Source organism: Passer domesticus, chromosome 4, assembly GCF_036417665.1.
Source record: "Passer domesticus isolate bPasDom1 chromosome 4, bPasDom1.hap1, whole genome shotgun sequence".
Classification (NCBI taxonomy): Eukaryota; Metazoa; Chordata; class Aves; order Passeriformes; family Passeridae; genus Passer; species Passer domesticus.
In genome coordinates this window covers 24560782-24586936 of record NC_087477.1, presented here as the reverse complement: position 1 = coordinate 24586936, position 26155 = coordinate 24560782, and the positions used below count along the sequence as shown (strand labels likewise).

The following is a 26155-nucleotide window of genomic DNA, read 5'->3' as shown; positions in this document are numbered from 1 at the left end:
CCCACAGACACGGCCCCGCGCTCTGATTGGGCGCCGGGCCCGGGGGCGTGGCCTCGGCCGGCTGTGGGGCGGGCGGCGCCGGCGGCTCCAGCGCAGCTCGGGCACCGCGGGAGCTCCAGGGAAACGATGAATCTGGTTCTGGAGCTGCTCCTGTTCCTGGTCACGCTCCTCTTCTCCTACCTGGAGGCTTTCGTGAAGCTGTTCGTGCCCGTGAGGAGAAAGTCTCTCAGCGGGGAGCTGGTGCTCATCACGGGCGCTGGCCATGGCGTCGGGAGAGCGACCGCCTTGGAGTTCGCCAAGCGCCAGAGCAGGCTGGTGCTGTGGGACATCAATAAGGTAAAGGACACGCTCGTGTCCTCGCTCCGTGTGACCTGAGACCAGAAGGCTGTTTGCAGAGAGGAGCAGGTCTGCCTCCGCTTGTTCTCTCTGTAGCCTCGGGTGTTTTGTGTGCATTGCTGGGAGATGTGTTCGCTCTGCGCTCTCGTCAGCAGCATCCCTGTGCCGGGCTGTGTGTGAGCCCGGCTGCCCTCTGGGCAGCTGCAAGCATAGGTGGCACCTCTCTAAATGTTTACACTGGCCCAAGCTCTTTGATTGATTTGATGGTTTGACTGGAATGCAGAAATGCCGTGGCAGGTGGAGCATGGGCAGGTACAGACATGCAGCATGGCATTCTGAAGAAATCCAGGCCAGGTGCTGGGTGTAGGTGCACCAGGGTGGAGGAGAGGCTGCGTTTCCTGTTTCTGACACACCGGCTCAGCCGAGGAGTTCATCGTGAAGCTGTAAAACAGCCCTCCACAAACAAAAATACACCAAACCTGAGACAAGCTGGATGAGAGGATGGATAAACAGGGAAGTTAGTGTTGTACATTTTCAGTGTCTATTCCTGGTACCCATGATACCTAAGATCAGACATTGGAGGGGGTATGGCACTGCTCTCCCAAAGTGTACAGGGCTGCAGTGAAACAGAATTGTTCATGTTCACGGGATGGAATGGGGAGATTAGGTATAAATTTAGTAGTGAGCGACACCTGGCTTTAGTGCTGGGAAGTAGATTGTAAGCGTGGGTGTCAGCAGTGCAATAAATAGGTGTGATTCATGCTGATAAAATTGAAACAGTAATCAATATCGATACAGTAATTAATATTTGGAAATAATAAAACAGTTAAAGGCGTAATGCCAAGAAATAAAGGGAGAGGAGGGGCTCCCCCCCTTCTCCTGCAGATGTTCAGAACAGGAAGAAGCAAGAGACAACTATTACTAAATTTAGTTGGAAGAGAGGAAAATTTGGTTGGACATCCAGGAAAATATTAATTGTATGAGATGTATTGCTTTGATGCTAGAACATAATACTGGCTTGTATGATATTAGCTTTGGCTTACATTATACCAGCTTGGTGCACGTGTGTAATGCAAAAGGTGAATCAAAGAACATCGAGGAAGAGGAGAGGCCTTCATCAGGGATGACCCCTAAAAAATGGTGTGACCACCTAAAAAATGGTGGAGCATGCGTGGTGAAGGTGATGATGAGGGTGGAGATACAGTGTGGTGAATTGAAATGGGAGGAGATGGTGATGACATGCAGCATAAAAGAGGGAACTTTGGCTTGGCAAGTTTCTACACGAGGTGACAGGGGTCAAGCCCTGCCCTCGGTACCCCGCATGGTTATTTTTGCTTATGCACTATTATCAGAACCTGATTATTCCTTGTTTTAACCAAATTATATTGTCAATATTTCAAGTGTATTCAATTTTATATATTTTAAGCTACTTAATTAAAATTGCTGCTACATTTAATTTTGTTGTGGTTTTTTTTTTTTTAATGGGATAATTGGGCAAATATAACAGCAGGAACTGAAATACAGTATCAAGGGAGGCTGTGGATTGCAGAGGATTTAGGAGTATGCTCCTCCAACCCAAGTGCCTTGACAAGGCCTCCTTCTTGGGGGCTCTCAGCATTAAAGAGCAGCTGGTGTTGAGGACAGCTGCCCAGTCACTCACTAGAGGGACTGCTGAGTTGTCCCAGGCTATTTGTGACCTAGAGCTTTTCACTGCACAGGTTCCACTGGCATGGCCTTCTGGCACCTGGGAACAGGGATACAACAAAGTCATTTCTACTCTGGCTTAACAAGTTAATGTAATGACTTCAGGGAGCTTCTGACCTGTGTGTATCAAAGGTCATCCTGAAATTAAAATCTTTCTACATTGTGAACTGTGGAGGGCACCTTTCTTCTCACACCCAGCATGCAAATACAGAAAGACATAGAGCCAGTTTTTCATATCCCAAGGTGTCAGCCAGGCCTGTATTTTTGAGCTGTTCACACTCCCAGTGCTGCCTGCTGTGCTGTGACAGGCAGCGTGTGCCCCTTTCTGCAGCCTTGCTCTGTCTGCCTTACCAAGCCAAGCTCACTCCTGTTGCCACCCTACCTTTCTGGCTGTCACTACATGCAGATCCTAAATTTAAGGCTGAAATGCCTGTCCTCTCAGCAAAACCATCCACAGCTCTTTCCATGAACTGTTCAGGGGCTGGGCAGTGGTTGCTCAATCCAGGGATGTCTTCAGCCTCTGCTGCCCAGCTGTGGTGAGGGGACAGCTGTGCACGGGGTCTTTCTCTTTGCCTCTTCCAGCACGGCGTTGAGGAGACGGCAGCAGAATGCCAGAAGCTGGGAGCCACTGTTCAGAGCTTCGTGGTGGACTGCAGCAAACGGGAGGAGATCTACAGTGCTGCAGACAAGGTGGGGCAAGGTCATCACGACGGGCCCCCAGCTTGACTCCATGATTCATAGAAGGCTGATCAATCTCTTTATTATATTATTATAATTTATAAGAAACCCATTGCTTTTATAGACAGTTATGATACAGTTCGACCTAATTGGTCCTCCAATCCAAATACCATGATCATTGGCTAATTAAAAAAACACCCTCAATAACACATTGCAGATGTTCACAACAACAGGTCCAGCAAGTAAAGATAAGAATTGTTTCTCCTTCTTTTCTCTGATCTTCTCACAGCCTTCCTCAGAAAGGCCTGGGAAAGTTACGTGTTGCTCCCTGTGGCCAGAGAGCTGCTGCCACAGGGCAGCAGGGGCACAGCCAAAGGCTTTCCCAGCCATGCTTGATTCCCAGAGAAGGCAGGAAAACTAGAGAAGATGTGTTGTACACAAATCCTGCAAGCCCTTGGAAGCTCTCTACTCCTCACTGCTCTCTGGACACACAGTGCTGTAGCATTTCCAAGATCACAGCCAGTCTCATCCAGGAAGCTCCAGCATATCACATCCTCTTGCCAAATTTGTTCTCTAGGGCTCCAGCCTCTGAAGGAACATAGACAGCATTGAGAACATATGAAACATTTTACTGTAATGGCTGTGGTCCAGCTGCCTCAGAACAGTCTGTACCTCTGTGGTCCCAAGTGTTGGACAATACCCTTTTCTTGACCCAGAGATGGGGCAACTGAGAGGCATTTTAAAAACTTTTATTCAATTTTCAGTCTTATGAGAAGAGTGAGACAAGACAGATGTTATAATTCACGCCATCACAATCAGAAGCTGACTGATTCCTAATTACAATACGCTATAAGTGTTTCTTGGCCAATCAGCTTTCTGCCACACCATGCTGTAGATGCCTTAAAATCAATCATCTAAAACCAACCCTTGTGGGGCCCAATACAATGCATCATTCGTAGTTCTATTTCTCCAAACTATCTAGTCTTATTTGCAAGGCCATCCTTTCAAACTTTTTTCTAGCTCCATTTCTCTCTTAACAATATCTGTCCTCTTCCATGGCATTTCTAAGTCAGCATTTCTTGTCTCAAAGTTTGCATATGGATGCATACTGGGTGGAACTTCTGTCAGGCCGTGAAAACTCTGCACAAATCCATTTCCCACACCAATTATGACTACATGGTACAAAGTGTGCACAGTTTGTGGAACACAATTAATAATGGCATTAATGAATGGGGAAGAATCAGATCTAAACCAGATTCCATAGCTCTACTGCAAAGTTCCTGCCACATCTGGAAATGTGGCATGATCTCCCTCTCCCTTGGAGATGCAATGTTAAGAATTTAATTATGGTTCAACCTCTCCACCCTTACTTTTTTTTTTTTCTTTCTTCTGAGTGACAGACTCAATTTTGGGCTTTTGTTTTCTCTCCAAAAGGTGAAGAAGGATATTGGGGATGTGACTATCCTGGTGAACAATGCTGGTGTGATTACAGCTGCCGACTTCCTCTCGACTCAGGAGCACCAGATAGAAAGGATGTTTGAAGTCAACATTCTGGGTCACATGTGGGTAAGGGCCACCACCATCTCTAGCTACAGATTTTTGGGAGTGTCAATGAGGAGGCATGTTGAGACCAACCATTATTAGCAGTGAAATGATCAAACGAACTGTTACAGCCCAGGGGCACCCAAGCAGACTGTGTGCTGGGAAACTGGAATGGTTTCTTCCTGATGTGAGCTGGCTGGAGACAGCCTCATCTGCAGCACACACGGAAGGCCTCTGTCAGAGGAGTCGTGGGGCTGACAGGCTGGGAGGGTTTCAGCAGTTCTTGTTTGTGGCAGAAGAAAAGAGAAGCCATAGATTGACAAGTGGTTTATTGTACGTGCTGGGGGTGAGACCCTGCCAGAATTTCTGCTGACACCTGAAACCTTAAAAGCAGCAAAGGAAAGATGTGAAAACCATCTCCTGTTTATAGCCAACTGCTGGAGCCTTTGGAGAGCAGATTGCCAGCTGCACCAAGGGTCAGAGAGCAGGTATCCCTGTGGCTCTGGGAGTCTGAGGTGCTGTGCAGCTCGTAGCTTTAGGGATGGCTTTGGCCACCTAGTGAATAACATTGAGGGTCAGTGCTGAGTATGCCTAAGAAAACAATGTTCTTTTCCTCCTTTCTGTTCCATGCATTTTGGGTTTAAATGACTTCCAAGACCACAAGAGCTTTCCTGCCAATCATGATGAACAACAACTATGGGCACATTGTCACAGTGGCTTCAGCAGCAGGTCATTTGGTGACTCCTTTCATGGTGGTATATTGGTAAGTCATCTTGAAATCAGCTTGCTTAATTTTTAAGATTTTAATTGCATCTTTTCCATCAGGAATTAACAAGTAATTAGCTCTGACTGAATCACGAGCAATGTTTGTATGGAAGAATAGTCATGTAACACATCTACTAATGAAAGATTCTCCTGTTTCCTCCCCCCACCAATGCAGACTTTTGCTTAGTAAAAAAGGTATCTTCTTTCCTTCTCCTTCTTAGAATGTATTTATTCTGTGATTGTTGTAGTGTTGTCAAGTGAACCTGTACTGAGTAGCTTTTGATCTTTTTACCATTGTGGCATTGACTGTAGAGTGTAAAAATAGAATCATAGAATCATCAGGGTTGGAAGAGACCTTTAAGATCATCCAGTCCAACCATCCCCCCAGCACTGCCACTGTAACCCCTAAACCACATCATCCAGTAAAAATGCTGGTATTGAATGGTGGGTGCTGCTGCCTATTATGTGTTCCCAACAAACCTCTCCTGTAGAAGAGCAGGTTGGCTTAACATTCAGGCAATGCAGCCAGATCCCCACACAACACTTACCACAGCTGGCTCAGTAAGAGAGGCAAGAGAGGCTCTTTTTTGCAAGGTTTTATTCCAGCAGAGTATATCACACGTGGCTGAAGGGGACCCAGAGAAAAAGAGCACAACCACGAGGTGCAGGCAGATGAAGAAGGGGAAGGGGTGGGGGGCAGAGCTAAAGGCAGGGCAAAGGGGATTGGTCTCTAGGCGGGGGTCGGGGACTTGGCCACCAGTGGTAGCAAGCCAGTGAGGGGACAGGGAAAGGGGAAACCAGGGGACGTCCATGTGGGAATCTGTCTTTTCCCTACTCTATGGTAGTTAGTCACTGCCCTTGCCAGGGCAGAGGACTTTGGACTTGACTGAGAGGAGAGAGTTCATGGGATGCTACAATCCAGTGCCAGATCCAAATGCCTCTTAAACATCTGCAGGATGGTGACTGCCCCACCTGCCTGAGGAACCTATTCCAATGCCTGATCACCCTGACAGTGAAAAGATTTTTTTCTAATATCTCATCTGAATTTCTCTTGTCTCAGCTTAAAGCCATTTCTTCTATTCCTCTTACTGTAGGCATGGCAGAAGAGACTGACCCCACCTCTGTCCAACCTTCTTTCAGGGACAGCCGTGAGGCCTGAGCCTACTCTTCTCCTGACTAAACAAACCCAGCTCCCTCAGCCATTCCCCATAAGACATGTTTTACAGACCCTTCATGAGCCTTGTTTCCCTTCTCTGGACACACTGCAGCTCCTCAATGTCCTTTTTAAAGAGAGAGGCCCAGAACTGGACACAGCACTCGAGGTGTGGCCTCACCAGAGCCCAGTACAGGGGAACAAGCACTTCTCTGTCCTGCTGGCTGGTCCAGGCCAGGGTGCCATCAGCTCTCTTGGCCACATGGGCACCCTGGCTCAGGTTCAGCTGCTGTCAACCAGCACCCAGGTGTCCCTTTCTGTCCCAAGCCATTCCTCACCCAGCCTGTGTCCTTGCATGGCTCAGGTGCAGAACCTGACACTTCACCTTGTTGAGCCTCCTGCAGCTGTGTCCTCAGCCCACTGATGGAGTCTGTCCAGGTCTCCAGCAGAGCCTTCCATCCCTTGAGCACATCAGCTCAGTGTCTTCTTCACAATTACCGAGGGAGCACTTGATCCCTGTGTCCAGATCATCCATAAAGACCTTAAACAGGACCGGCCCAAGGTGGAGCCTTGGGGAACACCACCAGTGACCAACTGCCAAATGGATTTATCTCCATTCACCACAGCACTCTGGGCCCAGCCAACCAGAAGATTTTTACCCATTGAAGAGTCAACCCACCCAAGCTGCAAGCAGTCAGTTTTTCTAGGAGGGTGCTGTGGCAGATGGTGTCAAACACTTTACTGAAGTCTAGACAGACCCTGGATAGACACATCCACAGCCTGCCCCTCATCTGCTAGGTGGGCCACTTTGTCATACAAGGAGATCAGGTTGATCAACCAGGGCCTTCTTTTCATAAATCCCTGTTGGCTGGGCTTGATCCCCTGGTTGTGCTGTATGTGCCTTGTAATGGTACTCAGGATGATCTCTTCCATAACCTTTCCGACAACCAAGGTTAAGCTTACAGGCCTGTGATTCTCTGGATAATCCTTCCACCCCTTCTTGTAGATGGGTGTTACATTTGCTAATTGCCAGCCAGATGAAACTTTTCCAGGACTGCTGGTAGGTGATTGAAAGTGGTTTGGCAAGTTCTTTCAACAGTTCTCTCATTACTCTGGCATGGATCCCATCAGAGGTCATAGATTTTTGAGTGTCGAATTGGCACAGCAGATCACTAACCATCTCCTCCTGGATTATGGTGACCCTTCCCTCAGCTCTCTGTCACTAACTTCCAGCTGTGGGAGCTGAGAATCCTGAGGGACAGCTGGAAAATATTAAAGACTGAGACAAAGAAGGTATTAAGTTCCTCTGCCTTTTCCTCTTCCTCTGTCATTACACTGCCTTTTGCGTTCTACAAATGATGGAGACATTCCTTGACTCCCCTTTTGCTGTATTTATAGAAAACTTTTTTGTTGTCTCTAAGGCCAAGTTTTAGTAGGGCTTTGGTCCTTCTAATCTTCTCCCTACATGACCTCACAACATCTTTATAGTCCTCCCAAGTTAACTGACCCTCCATCTGGAAAGAATACACTGTTTTTTTTTCCCCGAAGTTCCAGCCTAAGTTCTCTGTTTAACCAGGCTGATCTTTTCCCCTGACCACTTGTCTTTCAACTACATGGGGATGAGCTACTCTTGAATATTTCACAATTCCTTTTTAAAGCATATCCAGCCTTCCTGTACCCCTTTACCATTCAGGACTGACTCTGTCAATCAGTGTCCTAAACAAGGCCAAGATCTGCCCACCAGAATCCAAGGTGGAAGTTCTGGTGCCCCTCTTTGCTTCACCCACTATTGAAAACTCTGACGTTTTGTGGTCCCTTTGCCCAAGACTGCCACCAACCACCGTATCACCCACCAGTCCTATGTTCACAAACAACAGGTTTACCAGGGCACCTCTTCCAGTAGGTTCTCTTACCAGCTATGTTAGGAGGTTGTCTTCCAAACACTCCAGGAACCTCCTAGGCTGCTTCCTCTCTGCCGTGTTATATTTCCAGCAGACATTTGGCAAGTTGAAGGGCTGGAAACCATGAGGCTTCTGCCAGCTGCTTGTAGAACACCTCACCTGCCTGTTTGTCTGGCTGGGTGTCCTGTAACAGCCTCCCACCATGAGGTCCTCCCTGCCGACCTCCCCGCCAACCTTCTGCCATCATGACATCAAATTACTTTTCTACTTGAAAGGTGTCAGGAAAATCATGGTGCAGGCACCAAAAACCTGTTAGACTGTGTTACCATCCTGCATCACGTCCAGCCCTGGGAACACTCCTTAGAACAATCTTTTCCCAGGAATACTCCCTCTTAGAGAGTCACTCACTGTCAGCAATGCACAAACTCTTCAGCCAGGGATTTTACTGGGATTACATTGCCAAATCCATAGCAATTAACAAACTGATTCTGTTGTTTTCCTTTTTTGGAGTTGATTTAAACCTCAGGCCCACACCTATTTCCATGGCAGGTTGTTCCTCAGTTCTGCTTGCATAATGCTTCTCTATTTCAAAAGTCACACAGAACTGTTACAGGATGCTCCTGTATGGTACAATTAAACAGTAGCAGGTTAATCTCCATTTCTACCCTGCCTATCCTTCCTAATTTTAGAGATTCAGGCTGCATTCCTTCTAGGAATCTTCTCTCATGCGAAAGAACAGGATGTCCATTGATTGATGCACTTCAGATGCAATTTTCTAAGAATTCCTAATGTTTGTCTGTCTGTTTGCAACTGAAGTGCCCTTTTTTGAGATACCTGCTATGCATTGGACAATTAATCCACAAGTTTCAATATCTAATCCACTACACTCTGGCACAGGCAAAGTTAGAATATTCCCTGCCCTGCCTCTCAGATGGATTATATTATTTGGAGGGTTTTGTCTCCACATAACAAGGAGCAGAAAGAGGGGTAAAGGGATAGAGAGCACATAGAGGCAGTAAGGGGTAGGGATTAGGATATAAGGTAGAGCAGAGGTGCACCAGCCCTCACCCCTTCCCTAGATGTTACCTTAAACAGCACCTGAGCAACTGAGAGGATGTTGATGGTTTAGGCCACTTGCAATGGCAGAAAGTTAGAAATAGGATTTCTGCCTTCTCATTTGTACTTTCTCCCTTCCTGTAGCTCAAGCAAGTTTGCTGCAGTTGGATTTCATAAAGCTCTGACAGAGGAGCTGTCTGCCCTGGGAAAGGATGGAATAAAAACAACATGCCTTTGTCCAGTTTTTATAAACACTGGATTTGTCAAAAACCCCACTACAAGGTAACTCTCACTACTCTGCATTCCTGTGTTTCCTTCCTTGCATCAAGGCCCTGCATATTATCCCCAGCTTTAGGCCTCTGTTCCCACTGGCTGTATAACAACAGTTTGTATAGTTGACTAAAGAACATCTGCAATGTCCTTTAATTGTTGTTTAATTGTCCATGTAATTGTTGCATTTGAATTACCTGAGTTTGTACATTTGTGAAACCTCCTAGATCAGCTGGTACCACCCCATTTTATCACTGCAGCTCTTATGTGTTTGCTTTCCTGTGTAGGCTTGGAAAGATTTTGGAGATTGAAGAAGTCGTGCAGGCTTTGATGGAAGGAATAGTGACCAACCAGAAAATGGTTTTTGTTCCACCACAGCTAAACATTGCTTTGTTTACTGAAATGTAAGTACAAAGGAAAATTAAACAATAGATGTGGAAACAACATTACTACCTGAGCATACAAGGTTCAAACTTGTAACCTCTGAGTCAGCAGAAGTTCCAGAAGGAGCTGAGGACCTGCTGCTTATTAGGTTTTGTTTCTTTATGTCAGCACTGAGGCCACAGAGCCTGAGAACATTGTTTCAAAAGGACTGTACTGCTCTCTGCTATGTAAAGCAAGATTTATCCTCCCACACAACTTAATTATCCAGTGCAGCTGCTCTGTGGAGGTGTTTTTACCAGAGCTCCAGTTCCAAATCTGGAATTCACATCCAAACAACTAAGTTAGATTCTCAGTTAAATCCTATAGTATCTCATTAAACACTTGGTAGTTTCTTGTTTGCTAAACCAAACACCAGGCAGTGGGAAAAATATTTTCAATAATTTTGGATCTCCAAGAGCTGTTTGTTGAGAGTGCAAGTCTGCAGAAGCATAGGCAAGTCAAAACTGATGCTGTCAAAGCACTTAGAATAACTGCTTTTTTTGCTCATAATTTAGGACAGGGGGATAAAGAGACAAAGCTCTTTAAAAGGAGGAATCTTAGGAGTGAGAACTCCACCTCAGTTTTAAAATCTCATCCTTCCACAGGCCTGCTGCTTTTCAGAGCATGAAATGTAATACACACCTACATATGTACAATATTCAAACTTCCTGGATCCTGTAGCAGTATTGCAGTTCACATACTGCTCACAGATACCTGGCATTGGAACTGTCCTAAAAGGCCAGGAATGGACTTCAATTAGTCAGAGATTGATGAGAGCTATGGAAACAATGCCCAGTTTAACACATAGTCTCAGTTCATATGTGTGCATGCATTCTGCTGCCAGACCAGCTCTTCCCTCACCTGCAGTGTCACTTTTCCCCATCATTTAAGTTTCTATCCCACTTTTCATTTCATGTTACTCTCTCTTCCAGGGTGTTTCCAGAACGTGCCCTGAACCTTCTGAAGAAGATGACCATTCCAAAGTTTGATGCAGTCATTGGGCACAGAAGCACCCAGTGAAAAGCAAGAACTGATTCTCATTTCCCAGAGGCACCAGTGAAAAGAGAACATGTGCTGAGTGTATTTCAGCTGCCTTGATTCAGAACAGAGCTCAGGCAGCTGCTTCCAGGCCACCATTCCCAGGCACACCTAAGGGCTTCTCCCACACCTGCAGCTGGAATACACCTGCATGAGGTGTAATAATAGCAGGCTGCATAATAGCAAAGCAGTGATGCAGCTCTGGAAGGGCTGCTTTGAATGTACATCCCATCACCTTTGTCTCATTGTGCTGGGGCAGGCAGGATGCCCACAAAGCCCCTGTTTGGGACTCCTTAGCCGAGTGCAAAGGGATTGCCTGAGAACGTGTTAACCTGGACTCATCCCTGAGCAAAAGCATCTTGCAAAAAGCAATTTATAGAGGAGGTGGGTGGCCTGTTTCATCTCACTTAATAATTTTAAGTTTAAAAAAAAATGTGCTCTAATGAACACTTACAGTTCTGTGTGCATTCATAATGAGCATTATTGAATTAATTATTTGTATTATTGAGATAATACAGCCTTATTTGTAATGTAATGCCTGATTACAACATTTATCAATTATGCATTAGCACCATCAACACTCCATATTACAAATAAATAATTTTTTCTAACCCAAAGGTGTCTCTCAGCAATGAAAGTGGTATCCATGTCCAGTACCAGTGGAGCACATGCTGCACTGCTGAAAGGATCAGCCAGAGTCTGCTAAACACCAGCCCAGGCTGCAGGGATGAGGCAGTCCCCAGGGAAGCCACATCAGGATCAGTGAGGTACAGGGCCAGGCAGGGCAACCAACCCATGCAGGGCCAGGGCTTAAAGGCAGTGCCAGGGCAGGGGGTGCAGGGGAAGGCTCCACACGAGCCTTCACACAGCTCCTCACCACAAGCCAGGGGCCTGCTCTGATGGCACAGGAGCTGAAATCCCTGAAGGTCTGTGGCCTGGGGTCCAAGAGAGCAGCAGCTGCTGAGACAGGGGTCAAAGACCCCTCCAGAGCACAGAGGATCTGTGCACCCACTTGTGCAACTCCCACCTGCTGCAGGCACTGCTGGCCCACAGCCACCCCAGGCAGGCCTGAATGCGCTGCCACCTCTGGCACAGTTGGAATCTGTCCTGTTCACCTGAGCCCTTCAAGTTGTTCTGTAAACAGGTTCTTCAGAAAAGGGAGAGCCCTCACCACCCAGCCCCTCCTGCTCTTAACTGGAAACAGGTAGAAGCACTGTTGACAGCTTAAATAACACACAACTTTTTTCCATTTTGCCCATGCAATATTCATGTAACAGGACACTTCCCAGCTTCAGTTCTTGTGCAAGATTACTGTAGTTGAGACAGAAAAGGAAAAAAGGGGGTTCACAAAATTCAGGACATTAAAAAAAAGGTTATAAGCCAATCAAAGAATATTTAGGCATGGTTTTCATTCAAAAAACAAACCAAAATGTGGGGGGTTGCACCCCTGCTTCTTTTTGAGTGCATATTGGCCTCTTGCTACCATGACAGTCCTGTAACATATGAGACACTTGAAGCCACATCTGTGTGGCTTTTTGATGTTCACTTTCATCTATTCTTACTTAGTGAGGAGTCAAAAAGTCTAAAAATACAGATGCTTCAAAAGTTCAAAAGATCTGTCCGAGCAAGCAGCATACCAGCCAAAATGTTTGCCCTTAGCACTCACTGGAACATAAGAGCTAAATCAGTACTTTACAGAATTGTAAGTACTTAACAGCTTTCTCTTGTAGGGCTGGCAAGCATTCTTAACTTCCCACGCAGCTTAGTCTCTCTTTCTACCCACCTTCCACATTTCTTCTGTTTCATGACTTGAATCCTTGCTCAAAGGAGTCACAGTCCAGTGACTCTACAGGAAGACCCTGGAGAAAAGCAACATTGGATGACTTGGCCCTTTTCTTAGACTAGGGAAGGACTGGCTTCAGTAGGACACATCAGACAAGATGCTTGGCTTCTCCTGGCACACCATTCCCACTAGCCCTGTACAACATTTAGATTCTGATGGCAGCATTAAATTGGAACAAAAATCCATCTTGGGGATGACAGTGCTCTTCTGCAGAGTCTGTTTCTTAGCACACTTGCTCCTAAGAAAGGGGAGACTGTAGTGATTCCTGCTTTGCCAGATCTAGTCCAGGGTCTCAGAGCCCAGAGGAATTACTGGGCAAGGCAACTTGTGCAGTACTCCGTGTGTGGCTGTGGTTCTGTTCTGTGTCTTCTATGGCTGCAAATCTTTTGCTTGGCATAAAGAAACATATGTAAAAGCAAGGATTTCAGCCTTCATCTCCTGAACACCAGTGACAGAACTGAGGCACCAAGCCTCCTACACCTAAGTCCCAAATTTGAAGAGTGGTACCTCACACCCTGGCCTAAGGACTCCTTATGAGTCAGGTTAGTGACTCTGGCCCTGTGCTTTGCCTCCTGCTGAAATGTCTCTTGTGCTTCCATGTCCTCCCTGCGCCTTTTTCCTTGGCCCCAGCACTGGCTGGAGCCCTGTGCCAGGAAAAGGACAGCACCACTGAGCTGTGCAATTGGGGTCTGGCACAAATGCTGATGTGTTAATTAAGGAGAGAACCAGGTTCCAAGAGAAAAGTAGGAAGCGCCTAGCCCGAAATCTCTGTGCTGGAAATGACCCAGTCTCCCGCAGGCAAGGTGAGCTGCAGCCAAACCACCAGGGCAAAAATACTTTTCAAAAACTGTAATCTTAACTGGACACGATTTTGGTCAGTTGTTAGATGTTTGTGAACCCTTCACTCTTCCCCAAGCAGTTCAAAAATATCCTTAAATAAAATGCTGAACATGACTGCAAAACATCAGATTTTCTAACTGAAAAGTAAAGGAGTAAGGTCAGCAATACTTTCCAGGAAAGGCCTTGAGTTACGTTGGTAGAGCTGGAAGAAACACCTGAAAGTACTTTTCTCCTATTTCCTATAAGCATTCTTGTTCTGCTTGAGGCTCTGGATACTCCATTATATACAAGTGAGTCCCAAGTGTGAGTTGTGTGATTTAGACTAAATTAAATAAAAATATTCAAATTCATGCAATTTAATGCCATTTTTTAAAGGACTTATGGAAACTAAGTGGCTGCAGCATAAGATGGAAGGTCTGAGTATGGATAACTAAATAAAAGACATAGTAAGACAAATAGCTAGGCAAGAGCTCACCTGTGGAGTTCCAGAAGTTGAAAGGACTTGACTCATTCAGCTTTCCTTAAGGGACCTGGAAGAGGATGGTGGGGTGCAAAGCCTGCTGACCATGCAGACTTTGCAGAGATGCAATGGAAAGAGGGACCATGAAGAAAACTGCTCAAGGACCTCACAGCACTGAGCGACTCGACAGGTACAAAGCACAAAAACTCTAAAGAATTACAGTACAGAGTTGAAAAGACCATCAAGATGCTTCTGTCAGTAAACTGGATGAGCAATTTTATTGCCACTTCCGTCCCTTTCCCACCTGCGGCAAATGACAAACAAGAACATGTTTTGCTGCTTCCTTGATACAGGGGCCTGAGAGAGGAACAGCAAGGCACTGCCACCTGTGTGGGGACAAACAAAGCAGAGAATGAACACCTGGGGCGACTGGCAGATCAAAACCAAGGGCAGAACACAGAGGGGTTCGCACACCTCTATCGTCCGTGTTTTCCTTAGCCAAGGGAGCAGAAAACGCCCTAAAAGCCACATTTCTTTAGCCACGTCCGGTACGTCCTGTTAGCTGCAGGGCGAACGTGGCTCTGCGAGGGCAGGTTGGGGTGCAGACTGCAGCCCCTCTGCACCGCCCTCGCAGGGCCACCACAGGGCCAGCAGCACAGGGACCGCGGGGGCTGCGGGTGGGACAGCTGGGCGGAGCTGGCGCTGCGGACGGGGCGGGGGTGGATCCTGCGGGAGCGGACGGGACCCGCGGCGCGCACCGAGGCGGCAGCGGGTAAATCAGCAACCCGCGGGGCCCCTCAAAAGAGATTAAAGTTCAGTCCCGTGCTCGAGGGAGCTCCAGGGAAACGATGAATCTGTTTCTGGAGCTGCTCCTGTTCCTGGCCACGCTCCTCTTCTCCTACCTGGAGGCTTTCGTGAAGCTGTTCGTGCCCGTGAGGAGAAAGTCTCTCAGCGGGGAGCTGGTGCTCATCACGGGCGCTGGCCATGGCGTCGGGAGAGCGACCGCCTTGGAGTTCGCCAAGCGCCAGAGCAGGCTGGTGCTGTGGGACATCAATAAGGTAAAGGACACGCTCGTGTCCTCGCTCCGTGTGACCTGAGACCAGAAGGCTGTTTGCAGAGAGGAGCAGGTCTGCCTCCGCTTGTTCTCTCTGTAGCCTCGGGTGTTTTGTGTGCATTGCTGGGAGATGTGTTCGCTCTGCGCTCTCGTCAGCAGCATCCCTGTGCCGGGCTGTGTGTGAGCCCGGCTGCCCTCTGGGCAGCTGCAAGAGTAAAGGACCTTGGCAAGTGGAGGATGGGCAGATACAAACATGCAGCATGGTTTTCAGAAGGTATCAAGGTAAACTGCTGGGTGTAGGTGCAACAGGATGAGTGAAAGGCTGGGCTTTCTATTTCTGACACACTGGGTCAACAAAAAAAAAAAAAAATTGTGTTCAGACCCCAGCACAGGGCCCCACTGGCACAGCCTTCTGGTACCTGGGGAAAAGACAACAGCAAAATCATTTCTGCCCTGGCTTAGTGAGCTGATACAGTAACAGAGGGAAGCTTCTGTTCTGTGTGTGTCAAGTGCAGTCCTGTAAGGAAAGTCTCTTTGCATTGTACACAGTTGCGGTGGATTGACCTTGGATGCATGTCAGGTGCCCACCAAGCTGCTCTATCATCCCCTCTTCTCAGCTGGACTGGGTAGAGGAAATAACATGGGAAATGATGGCTTGTAGGATGAAATAAAGCAGTTTGCTAAAGCAAAGCTGTAGGGTTGTGTGCACAGAAGCAAATAGAAAAAAAATTATTATCTGCTTCCTATCAGCAAGAGATGACTGCCCACATCCTGGGGGGTGCTTGCTCCGGAAGACAAACATTGTAAATACTAGATGCCCCACCTCTTCTTCCTCCTTTTCTTAGCTTTTATATCTGAGCTGCCATATGATATGGAATATCCCTTCAGTCAGTTTTGTTCTGCTTTCCTACTTGGGTCCCTCCCAGGCTGTACTGATGGGGCGGGGAATGTTGGGAACGCAGCAATGATGTTGCACCAGCACTGCTCAGCAGCAGCCAAAAAACGGGTGTGTTATCAAGCCCTTCCTAGGAACCAGGGCAAAGTACAGCACTGTGAGGGTGCTATGGGGAAATGAATTCCATCTCAGCCAGACCCAATACAACTGTGGCTCTTCTCACACCCAGCATGTGAATACAGAAACACATAGAGCCACTCTCCACACCTCGGGGTGTCAGCCTGTGTTGCATGAGCTCAGTTCACACTCACAGTGCTGCCTGCTGTGCTGTGACAGGCAGCGTGTGCCCCTTTGTGCAGCCTTGCTCTGTCTGCCTTACCAAGCCAAACTCACTCTTGTTGCCACATCCCTAAGGCTAAGAGAATTGGGATTGCTCAGCCTGGAAAATGGATGGCTTCAGTGACTTAATTGCAACCTTCCAGTATGTGAAGGGGGCTTACAAAAAGATGGAGAGAGAGTATATCCAAGAGCATGTAGTGATAGGACAGAGGGAAATGGCTTCAAATTGAAAGAGATGAGGATTGATTGGATATTAGGAAAAAATTATTTACGGTGAGGATGGTAAGGTACTAAAACAGGTGGCCCAGAGAAGTTATAGATGCCTCATCCCTTGAAATGTTCAAGGCCAGATTGAATGGACAACTTGATCTAGTGTCCTGTCCAGTGCAAGGGAAGGTTGGAACTATATAGTCTTTAAGATCCTTTCCAACACAAACCATTTCATGATTCTGTGATTTCCTTCCTGGTAGTCATCTCTACAGAGCTTCAAAATTTCCAACTGGAGTGCCTGTTCTTTCAACGACCCCACCTGTAGCTCTTTCCCTGGATAGCCATGAACTGTTCAGGGGCTGGGCAGTGGTTGCTCAATCCAGGGATGTCTTCAGCCTCTGCTGCCCAGCTGTGGTGAGGGGACAACTGTGCACGGGGTCTTTCTCTTTGCCTCTTCCAGCACGGTGTTGAGGAGACAGCAGCAGAATGCCAGAAGCTGGGAGCCACTGTTCAGAGCTTCGTGGTGGACTGCAGCAAACGGGAGGAGATCTACAGTGCTGCAGACAAGGTGGGGCAGCAGGGGCATGGCCAAAGGCTTTCCCAGCCATGCTTGATTCCCAGAGAAGGCAGGAAAACTAGAGAAGACATGTTGTACACAAATCCTGGAAGCTCTCTACTCCTTGCTGCTCTCTGGACACAGAGTGCTGTAACATTTCCAAGATCACAGCCAGTCTCATCCTATTCGGGAAGCTCCAGTATATCACATCCCCTTGCCAAATTTGTTCTCTAGGGTTCCAGCCCCTGAAGGAACATAGACAGCACTGAGAACATATGAAACATTTTACTGTAACAGCTGTGGTCCAGCTGCCTCAAAACAGTTGCAAGAGTGACTACACAGTCCACTGGCATTAATAAATGGGGAAGAATCAGATCTAAACCAGATTCCATGGCTCTACTGCAAAGTTCCTGCCACATCTGGAAATGTGGCATGATCTCCCTCTCCCTTGGAGATGCAATGTTAAGAATTTAATTATGGTTCAACTTCTCCACCCTTACTTTTTTTTTTTTTCCCTCCTGCATGACAGACTCAATTTTGGGCTTTTGTTTTCTCTCCAAAAGGTGAAGAAGGATATTGGGGATGTGACTATCCTGGTGAACAATGCTGGTGTGATTACAACTGCCGACTTCCTCTCGACTCAGGAGCACCAGATAGAAAGGATGTTTGAAGTCAACATTCTGGGTCACATGTGGGTAAGGGCCACCACCATCTCTAGCTACAGATTTTTGGGAGTGTCAATGAGGAGGCATGTTGAGACCAACCATTATTAGCAGTGAAATGATCAAATGAACTGTTATAGCCCAGGGGCACCCAAGCAGACTGTGTGCTGGAAACTGGAATGGTTTCTTCCTGATGTGAGCTGGCTGGAGACAGCCTCATCTGCAGCACACACAGAAGGCCTCTGTCAGAGGAGTCGTGGGGCTGACAGGCTGGGAGGGTTTCAGCAGTTCTTGTTTGTGGCAGAAGAAAAGAGAAGCCATAGATTGACAAGTGGTTTATTGTACGTGCTGGGGGTGAGACCCTGCCAGAATTTCTGCTGACACCTGAAACCTTAAAAGCAGCAAAGGAAAGATGTGAAAACCATCTCCTGTTTATAGCCAACTGCTGGAGCCTTTGGAGAGCAGATTGCCAGCTGCACCAAGGGTCAGAGAGCAGGTATCCCTGTGGCTCTGGGAGTCTGAGGTGCTGTGCAGCTCGTAGCTTTAGGGATGGCTTTGGCCACCTAGTGAATAACATTGAGGGTCAGTGCTGAGTATGCCTAAGAAAACAATGTTCTTTTCCTCCTTTCTGTCCCATGCATTTTGCCTCTTGGTTTAAATGACTTCCAAGACCACAAGAGCTTTCCTGCCAGTCATGATGAACAACAACTATGGGCACATTGTCACGGTGGCTTCAGCAGCAGGTCATTTTGTGATTCCTTACATGGTGGTATATTGGTAAGTCATCTTGAAATCAGCTTGCTTAATTTTTAAAAAATTTAATTGCATCTTTTCCATCAGGAAGTAACAAGTAATTAGCTCTGACTGAATCGTGAGCAGTGTTTGTATGAAGGAATACTCATGTGATATCTATTTTCTTTGGAATTTATTGAAACTTAAGGCCCATGCTGATTTCCGTGGCAGGTCGTACCTCCTCTACATTTTGCTTGCATAATATCCCACTATTTCAAAGCACACACAGTTGATTTGAGATACTCCCGTGTGGTACTGTAAGTAGTCAAAGGTTAATCTCCATTTCTACCCTGCCCATTCTTCCTAATTTCAGACATTCATGATGCATTCCTTCCAAGAATCTTCTCTCATGGGAAGAATTGGATGTGCGTCAATTGACACACACTAGTTAATGTTTTCTAAGATTTCCTGATGTTTTCATCTCTGCTTTGTTTGCCTGTTGACACCCTGTCTGCTTTCCACAATTACTCCACAAGTTTCAATACCTTATGCAGCACTACAATCTGGCACACAGAAGGGTAATATAGTCCTTCCTCTGCCTCTCAGCTGGATTATTTTGAGGTTTTTGCATCCTATCCGCTACTGTGTGCGTATGATTGTTAAAGCCATTTGCAGTGGTAGAAAGGTAGAAATAGGATTTCTGTCTTCTCATTTGTACTTTCTTCCTTCCTGTAGCTCAAGCAAGTTTGCTGCAGTTGGATTTCATAAAGCTCTGACAGAGGAGCTGTCTGCCCTGGGAAAGGATGGAATAAAAACAACATGCCTTTGTCCAGTTTTTATAAACACTGGATTTGTCAAAAACCCCACTACAAGGTAACTCTCACTACTCTGCATTCCTGTGTTTCCTTCCTTGCATCAAGGCCCTGCATATTATCCCCAGCTTTAGGCCTCTGTTCCAACTGGCTGTATAACAACAGTTTGTATCATTGACTGAAGAACATCAGCAATGTCCTTTAATTGTTGCTTTAATTGTTGTTTAATTGTCCATGTAATTGTTGCATTTTAATTACCTGAGTTTGTACATTTGTGAAGCCTCCTAGATCAGCTGGTACCACCCTATTTTATCACTGCAGCTCTTATGTGTTTGCTTTCCTGTGTAGGCTTGGAAAGATTTTGGAGATTGAAGAAGTCGTACAGGCTTTGATGGAAGGAATAGTGACCAACAAGAAAATGGTTTTTGTTCCATCAAATCAGGGCATTGGTTTACTGCTTGAAAAGTGAGTAGGACAAAAAAAATGTATCAACTGTAACCTGATGAGTGTACCACCCTCAAACTTGCAAAATCTGATTCAAGATTAAGTTGTATTTTAGAACATATCACTAAGTAGTTAATAATGCAGTGGTTCTTTCCAGTGGCAACGGCAGGCATCATTTTGAGATTTTGTTGGGCCCTCTCACAGCCCTTTGCATTGAACCACTTGCTGCAGCTGACTGGTGTCCATGCAGAGCTTCACTGCTCTGCAGGCCACCACATTCTCTGAAACAGCAGCCCCAGCGTAGCCCCAGAATGAGATGAGGACCTGACTGTTTTTTTCTCCGTCAACACCAAAAATTCAGGCCATTGAGGTTGGAAAATTGCCTTTAAAGGGCTCTGTTGCAAAGAGAAAGCAAATACTTGTGCCTATGTTTAGTATGAAAACTTTCTGGATTCTGCAGCAATATTGCAGCCTTAATCATGGTTGGTACATACCTGTCCTGGAATTGTCATAAAAAGAGATGGGTGGGATTTGAGTTAAAACTTGTCAGAGATTGATGAGGCCTACATGTCCTTAGGAAATAATGCCCAGTTTAATACAAAGTCTCAGTTCATATGTGTGCATGCATTCTGCTGCCAGACCAGCTCTTCCCTCACCTGCAGTGACACTTTTCCCCATCATTTAAGTTTCTATCCCACTTTTCATTTCATGTTACTCTCTCTTCCAGGGTGTTTCCAGAACGTGCCATGAACCTTCTGAAGAAGATCTCTGAGGTCAAGTTTGATGCCATCATTGGGCAGAGAAGCACCCAGTGAAAAGCAAGAATTGATTCTCATTTCCCAGAGGCACCAATGAAAAGAGAATATGTTGAGCATATTTCAGCTGCCTTGATTCAGAACAGAGCTCAGGCAGCTGCTTCCAGGCCACCATTCCCAGGCACACCTAAGGGCTTCTCCCACGCCTGCAGCTGGAACACACCTGCATAACAGGGAGTGTTAGCAAAGCAGTGATGCAGCTCTGGAAGGGCTGCTTTGAATGTACATCCCATCACCTTTGTCTCATTGTGCCGGGGCAGGCAGGAATTCCCACAAAGGTGGGTAGCCTGTTTTCACCTCAGTTTATATCGTTGAATTATAAAATGCTCTAATGAACACTGAATTTCCCATATTTTTGTAGGAAATACCTGAAATAATACAGGTGTATATGTAGTATACCTAATTACATAGATTATCAATTATACATTTGCATCATCAATATGCCTTTATATGAATAAATGCAGTTCTTTAACACAAGGACCACAGTGTCTCTTGGCAGTGAAAGTCATAATCAGGTCCTAGAGATGCATTGAAGGTACAGCATCAAGGAATACACCTTTCCATGTATCATTGCTCACACTGCTCCTCTGCACTTCCCAGACATCTTTAAAACACCTTCTCATGAAAAGAGTGCCATGTTTCTCTACAAATGACTGGGTGCCACAAGTGCAACCCATGCAGGGCCCAGGGCTTAAAGGCAGTGCCAGGGCAGGGGGTGCAGGGGAAGGCTCCACACGAGCCTTCACACAGCTCCTCACCACAAGCCAGGGGCCTGCTCTGATGGCACAGGAGCTGAAATCCATGAAGGTCTGTGGCCTGGGGTCCAAGAGAGCAGCAGCTGCTGACACACGGGTCAAAGACCTCTCCAGAGCACAGAGGATCTGTGCACCCACTTGTGCAACTCCCACCTGCTGCAGGCACTGCTGGCCCACAGCCACCCCAGGCAGGCCTGAATGCGCTGCCACCTCTGGCACAGTTGGAATCTGTCCTGTTCACCTGAGCCCTTCAAGTTGTTCTGTAAACCAAGTTTGTTCTGTTCTTTTTCTTCAGAAAAGGGAGAGCCCTCACCACCCAGCCCCTCCTGCACTTAGCTGGCAACAGGTAAATGTTTTGCTGCCATCAGCACAAATAGTTGCTAGATGAGCTAAATGACACAAAAATAGTTTCCTTTTTGCTCATGGAACATTCATGTAACAGGACACTCAGGGTGAGTGAAGTTCAAGTTCCCAGCTTTGGATTTTGCTTCATAGAGAAAGCAAAAAGAAAAGAAAGAAAAGGTAAACAAATTTCAGAGAGTGTTAGATGTGGTTAGTATTTAAAACCAGGACCCTCCAACCCCCAAAGCATTTGAAAGAAGCATGCTTTGAGTCCTGAACAATAAAGGAGTACAATTTGCATGCATTTTCAGTAAGCTATTTTATAAGTCTGTTTTCCCTGCCTCAGTGGCATCCCTCAAATCTGAGAAGAGTGACTTAGTGACTTTTGTCTAATCTGAAAGTTGTTTTTTCTTCCTTCTATTTAAGCTGCATACTCAGCTCTTTCCGAGAGGACAGGCCTGTCACAAATGAGAGCTACTTGCTCTTCTCCACGTTTCCAAGTCTTTTGCTTGGCATAAAAACCGGACAACAACCAAGGACTTAAGGTTTCATCTCCTGAGCACCACTGACAGAATTGAGGCACCAAGCCTCCCAGGCTCCTCAGTTCTCTTTCTGCCCACAACACTCAGCTGAAGCTTAGCCCAAAACTCTGATCACCCATGGGTGCCCAGCAGGAGTCCGTGTGAGTAGGTTTCATGCAGCCACCTACAGCTAAGTCCCAAATCTGAAGAATTGTACCTCACACCCTGGCCTAAGGACTCCTTATGAGTCAGGTTAGTGACTCTGGCCCTGTGCTTTGCCTCCTGCTGAAATGTCTCTTGGAGTTGGTGCTTCCTTGTCCTCCCTGTGTCTTTTTCCTTGGCCCCAGCACTGGCTGGAGCCCTGTGCCAGGAAAAGGACAGCACCACTGAGCTGTGCAATTGGGGTCTGGCACAAATGCTGATGTGTTAATTAAGGAGAGAATCAGGTTCCAAGAGAAAAGTAGGAAGCGGCTAGTGCTTAATCTTTGTGCTGGAGTCAGTGTAGTCTCCCTCAAACACGATGAGCAACAGCTCAGTTAAAAGCACCATGATGTTGGCTAGGGGTCTGTGGAGCTCCTCCCTCAGCTCTTCCAGCTGTTCTGCTTTAAAAAAAGCACAGCAGAGTGAGGGATTTCACGTGCCAGGTGCACTGTGTACTCCCTGAGGGGCTGCTGCCAGTGGGGCTGGGACCGCCTTGCCAGGTGACAGGGGCTCTGGTCCCCAAAGCAAGAGGCATAAAGGTGAACTACTTACAGAATTTCTAGTAGCGTGGACTGCACCTCCCCACAGCACTGCCACCTGGCCTGTCTCTTTAGCAGAGTCTGAGAGTACTTTGGAGACTGGCTCTGCCACATTTTTCCAAAGTCCTTGAATTCTACTCAGAATGTTAGGAGAATCATCTCATCCTGTGTTTCTTGGCACAAACCTAGGCCACTTACAAGAGAAAATCAGGGCTGTACCTCTCAGTGCCACTGTCTGCTAGCACCAAGGCCCCAGTGTCATGACTAGGACAATAATTTTTAATGCTTGCAGGTAGCACTTGTGTGCATAAAAATCCAGGCAATTTTAGGCAGCATTTCAGAACATGGATTTCTAAATGCACAGAATCTCCTGAACCCAGTGGGGTTTTGTATTGTTTTGTGGTTTTTTACTACTTCTCCACTGAAATTAAGCATCTGAGATTACTGGTGGTTCACAGTGTTACAAAACTGTCTGCAAAAATTCTGTCTCAGCTTTTTGGTACCTTGTCACCATCATATTTTCTGAAAAATCTCTTTACCCAGGATTCTTCTCCTGGGAAGCTGAGAGACCTCAGAGAAAAATGTAAATAATAATTATCTGATCTGCTTCTCCTGTTTTGCTACTTTGAAATGTGGTAGGTGATTGTTTCATGTGAATTGTTTTCACTTAATGACCAATCACTGTCCAGCTGTATCAGGACTATGGAGAGTCACAAGCTTTCATTATCATTCTTGTTGAGCCTTCTGTCTGTATCCTTTCTCTATCTTTAGTATAGTTTTAGTATAGCATTATATCATATCATAATAATTTAGCCTTCTAAGAAAATGGAGTCAGATTCACTCATCTCTCACCTTGTCCTGGGCACACCTGCAAACTCAACAGTACCTTCAATCTCTTATCTATTATCTGACCATAAAAATGCATCTATTATCTGACTATGCATTTTTCCAAGCAAGTCTCTTGCTTTGTTTGAGCTCATCACCAAGAGAATTGTAGGATTGTAGCTTTACTGCAAAACTTCTACCAGAGTATGAATAAGCTTACATTTAGCCAAGAAGACAGGTGTTTGTAGGATTAAACTTGTTCTTGTGCAAACCATTTCCTCTCTGTGTTCTCAGCCTTTTAATGTTCACAGCTGGTAGCTGACCATTTTCTAAAACACCACAGTCAAAATTTTTTCAAGAAACATTCTAGTTAAACTGGTGTTGCAACAGAAAGATATACTCAATGCTCAAAAATAATCTGGTGACAATAGTTGTCGGCAATGGAGAGAGACGGGGAGACTGCTTCAGTGGTCAGAATCTGAATGGAATTTATGCATCATGTATGAGGTGTATGAATATGCAACAGGCTATTGCTTTTAAGGGTTAATCCTCTGTTAATGTGTGTCCATTTTTGGGCTTATTTTGCCCAGAAAAAGGTACCCGGACTGTCCGTAACTCTTTGTTTTTATTGTCTCATATAGTCCTAACCCTAAATGTCCAGATTTTTATTACTCTAATATTATTACTATATTTATAACCATTTTATTACTATTAAACTTTAAATTTTTTTAAAAACAAGTAATTTTCGTTTTTCACAGTCCTTGTATTTTTGTTAAGGTTTAATAAACCTTCTTAAATTTTTAAAGTGAGCAGTCATTTCTCACATCCCCCTCCTTAAAAGTCTTTTTCTTTAGTTGCATCCAGTGATCATAAGGATCAGGAGGGAATGGATCACTCTCATAGTCTGAATCTACGGGTCCTGGATCAAAGGGCTCCTCACTGCTAGAGCCACAGTCAGCGATGTAGGCTGCCAACCACCATGAGAAAGAATGCCTTGCCCTCCTAGGCCTGGGCAGGGGCAAGGTCGATGGCTGTGGCAGCTCTTCAGTATCAGAGGTGCCAGTTTCAAGTGGGCAGGGAGAGTCAGAGTGAGGCAGGAGACCAGCGGCATCTGCAGAGGATACAGCCCCAGACTACTCTTGCTTTTTCAATGTCTTAAAAGGTATTCGCCAGGACGGGAGCCAAAGTGACTCAAGGTCCTTCTTTGGGATGGGGGAGTCAAGCCTGCCCAGAAGGTTTCTGTGGTTTCATAGACGTCTCTCTCTTTCGACATTTCCTTTCCCATATTTTTAGTTCCCCTGGCTCACCTGTCAGTCACATCAGACAGGTGACTGTGGGCCCAAACACGGTTCTCTCACTGTCACACTCAGTTCCAGGGGCCCAGCCAGTCAGGCTGGCTCTTCCTCACACAGAGGCAATGGAGAGAGATGGGGAGACTGATTCAGTGATCACAATCCAATTTTATTGTAGCAAACAAACACTTACATACTATTTTAGGGAGACTAATAATGTGTACTACGATTAGGTTAAAATCACATACACAAATGTATGCATATAAGAATGCATCTTGCTTGCAGAGTTTAATGAGATTTTATTTTTCTGGTTAGCCTGATTTAATCTTCTTGCAGTCTAGATCTAATTTTCAAAGTTCTGTTTGCTTTTGCCAAGGCATCCTGTTATCAAATCTCTTATGTTAACCAGATCCAAAGTCCATCATCTGTCTTGTGCGTCCCACCCCCGCCAAATACTGCCAAATAATGGCAGTATTTTTATATAAAGGAATTCCAGACACTCATGTTCACCAGTGCCTCCCAGTTTGCTAATCAAGAGGTAATCTCTAATGGGAGACAAACCCAAAACCTGAGCAGGAGCTTGCACTAATCCTTTGGTGGCAACATTGCTTTTTCATGATGAGTTGCTGCTGCTTCCCTCTACAGTGCTGACCTGGAATACAGTACATAAGGACTTTTTTGAGCCTTATAGAACTTACACCTGCATTCTAAGAGAGGTGAAAAATCGAAAATCTTGTAATAGCTGGCTTTAATATTACACAGATGTGTTGGTCTGCATTTATTTTCTTTCCATGATTTCTGTGTAGTTACACTGGAATTATACTGGCAAAAGACAAGATTCAAGTTCCTCTGGTATGAAAAACAAGGAAGGGGAAAAAGCAAGTATTTATGTGTAGCTCAGTTCTCTAAATCCTTAAAGCATGCACGTGCTGTTAACACCAGTTCTGGCTGCACAGCCTAATCATTAATGTTATCTTCCCAGCTGAACATCTGCTCATGTGGCACATTTCCACTTCCATCCTCCTCTCTCTCTTAGACATTAAATTGTACCAAAAGCCCTTTTAAACACAAGTACAATTTTAAGGGGATTTTAATGAACTTGTCTGGAAGAAGGCTGCATCATGATTTGTAGCAGGCAATGTAGTATGGGCC

At 45.9% G+C, this 26155-nt stretch overlaps 2 protein-coding genes across 2 annotated transcripts; both read left to right on the top strand.

Annotated features, from left to right (window-relative positions):
• The first annotated feature begins 19 nt into the window (after positions 1 to 19).
• Positions 20 to 11483, top strand: LOC135298742 (17-beta-hydroxysteroid dehydrogenase 13-like). Its single transcript, XM_064416610.1, has 7 exons — positions 20 to 336; positions 2623 to 2730; positions 4153 to 4284; positions 4917 to 5023; positions 9280 to 9417; positions 9693 to 9809; positions 10761 to 11483. The coding sequence occupies exons 1-7, from the start codon at positions 127 to 129 to the stop codon at positions 10846 to 10848; spliced, it is 900 nt and encodes a 299-aa protein (XP_064272680.1). The 5' UTR covers positions 20 to 126; the 3' UTR covers positions 10849 to 11483.
• A 3259-nt stretch (positions 11484 to 14742) lies between these two features.
• On the top strand, positions 14743 to 21005 carry LOC135298738 (17-beta-hydroxysteroid dehydrogenase 13-like). The gene is made up of 7 exons (XM_064416602.1): positions 14743 to 15067; positions 16968 to 17075; positions 17627 to 17758; positions 18396 to 18502; positions 19193 to 19330; positions 19618 to 19734; positions 20441 to 21005. Exons 1-7 carry the CDS (start codon positions 14858 to 14860, stop codon positions 20526 to 20528), a joined length of 900 nt encoding a protein of 299 aa, XP_064272672.1. The 5' UTR covers positions 14743 to 14857; the 3' UTR covers positions 20529 to 21005.
• The last annotated feature ends 5150 nt before the right edge of the window (positions 21006 to 26155 follow it).

Bases quoted from the DNA above. Each gene is read 5' to 3' on its own strand.
- LOC135298742 (XM_064416610.1), top strand. From the start codon at position 127: ATGAATCTGGTTCTGGAGCTGCTCCTGTTCCTGGTCACGCTCCTCTTC. The intron at 2,731-4,152 runs GTGGGGCAAGGT...TCTCTCCAAAAG, and splicing joins TCTACAGTGCTGCAGACAAG to GTGAAGAAGGATATTGGGGA. The intron at 9,810-10,760 runs GTAAGTACAAAG...TCTCTCTTCCAG, and splicing joins ATTGCTTTGTTTACTGAAAT to GGTGTTTCCAGAACGTGCCC.
- LOC135298738 (XM_064416602.1), top strand. From the start codon at position 14,858: ATGAATCTGTTTCTGGAGCTGCTCCTGTTCCTGGCCACGCTCCTCTTC. The intron at 17,759-18,395 runs GTAAGGGCCACC...ATGACTTCCAAG, and splicing joins ACATTCTGGGTCACATGTGG to ACCACAAGAGCTTTCCTGCC. The intron at 19,331-19,617 runs GTAACTCTCACT...TTTCCTGTGTAG, and splicing joins GTCAAAAACCCCACTACAAG to GCTTGGAAAGATTTTGGAGA.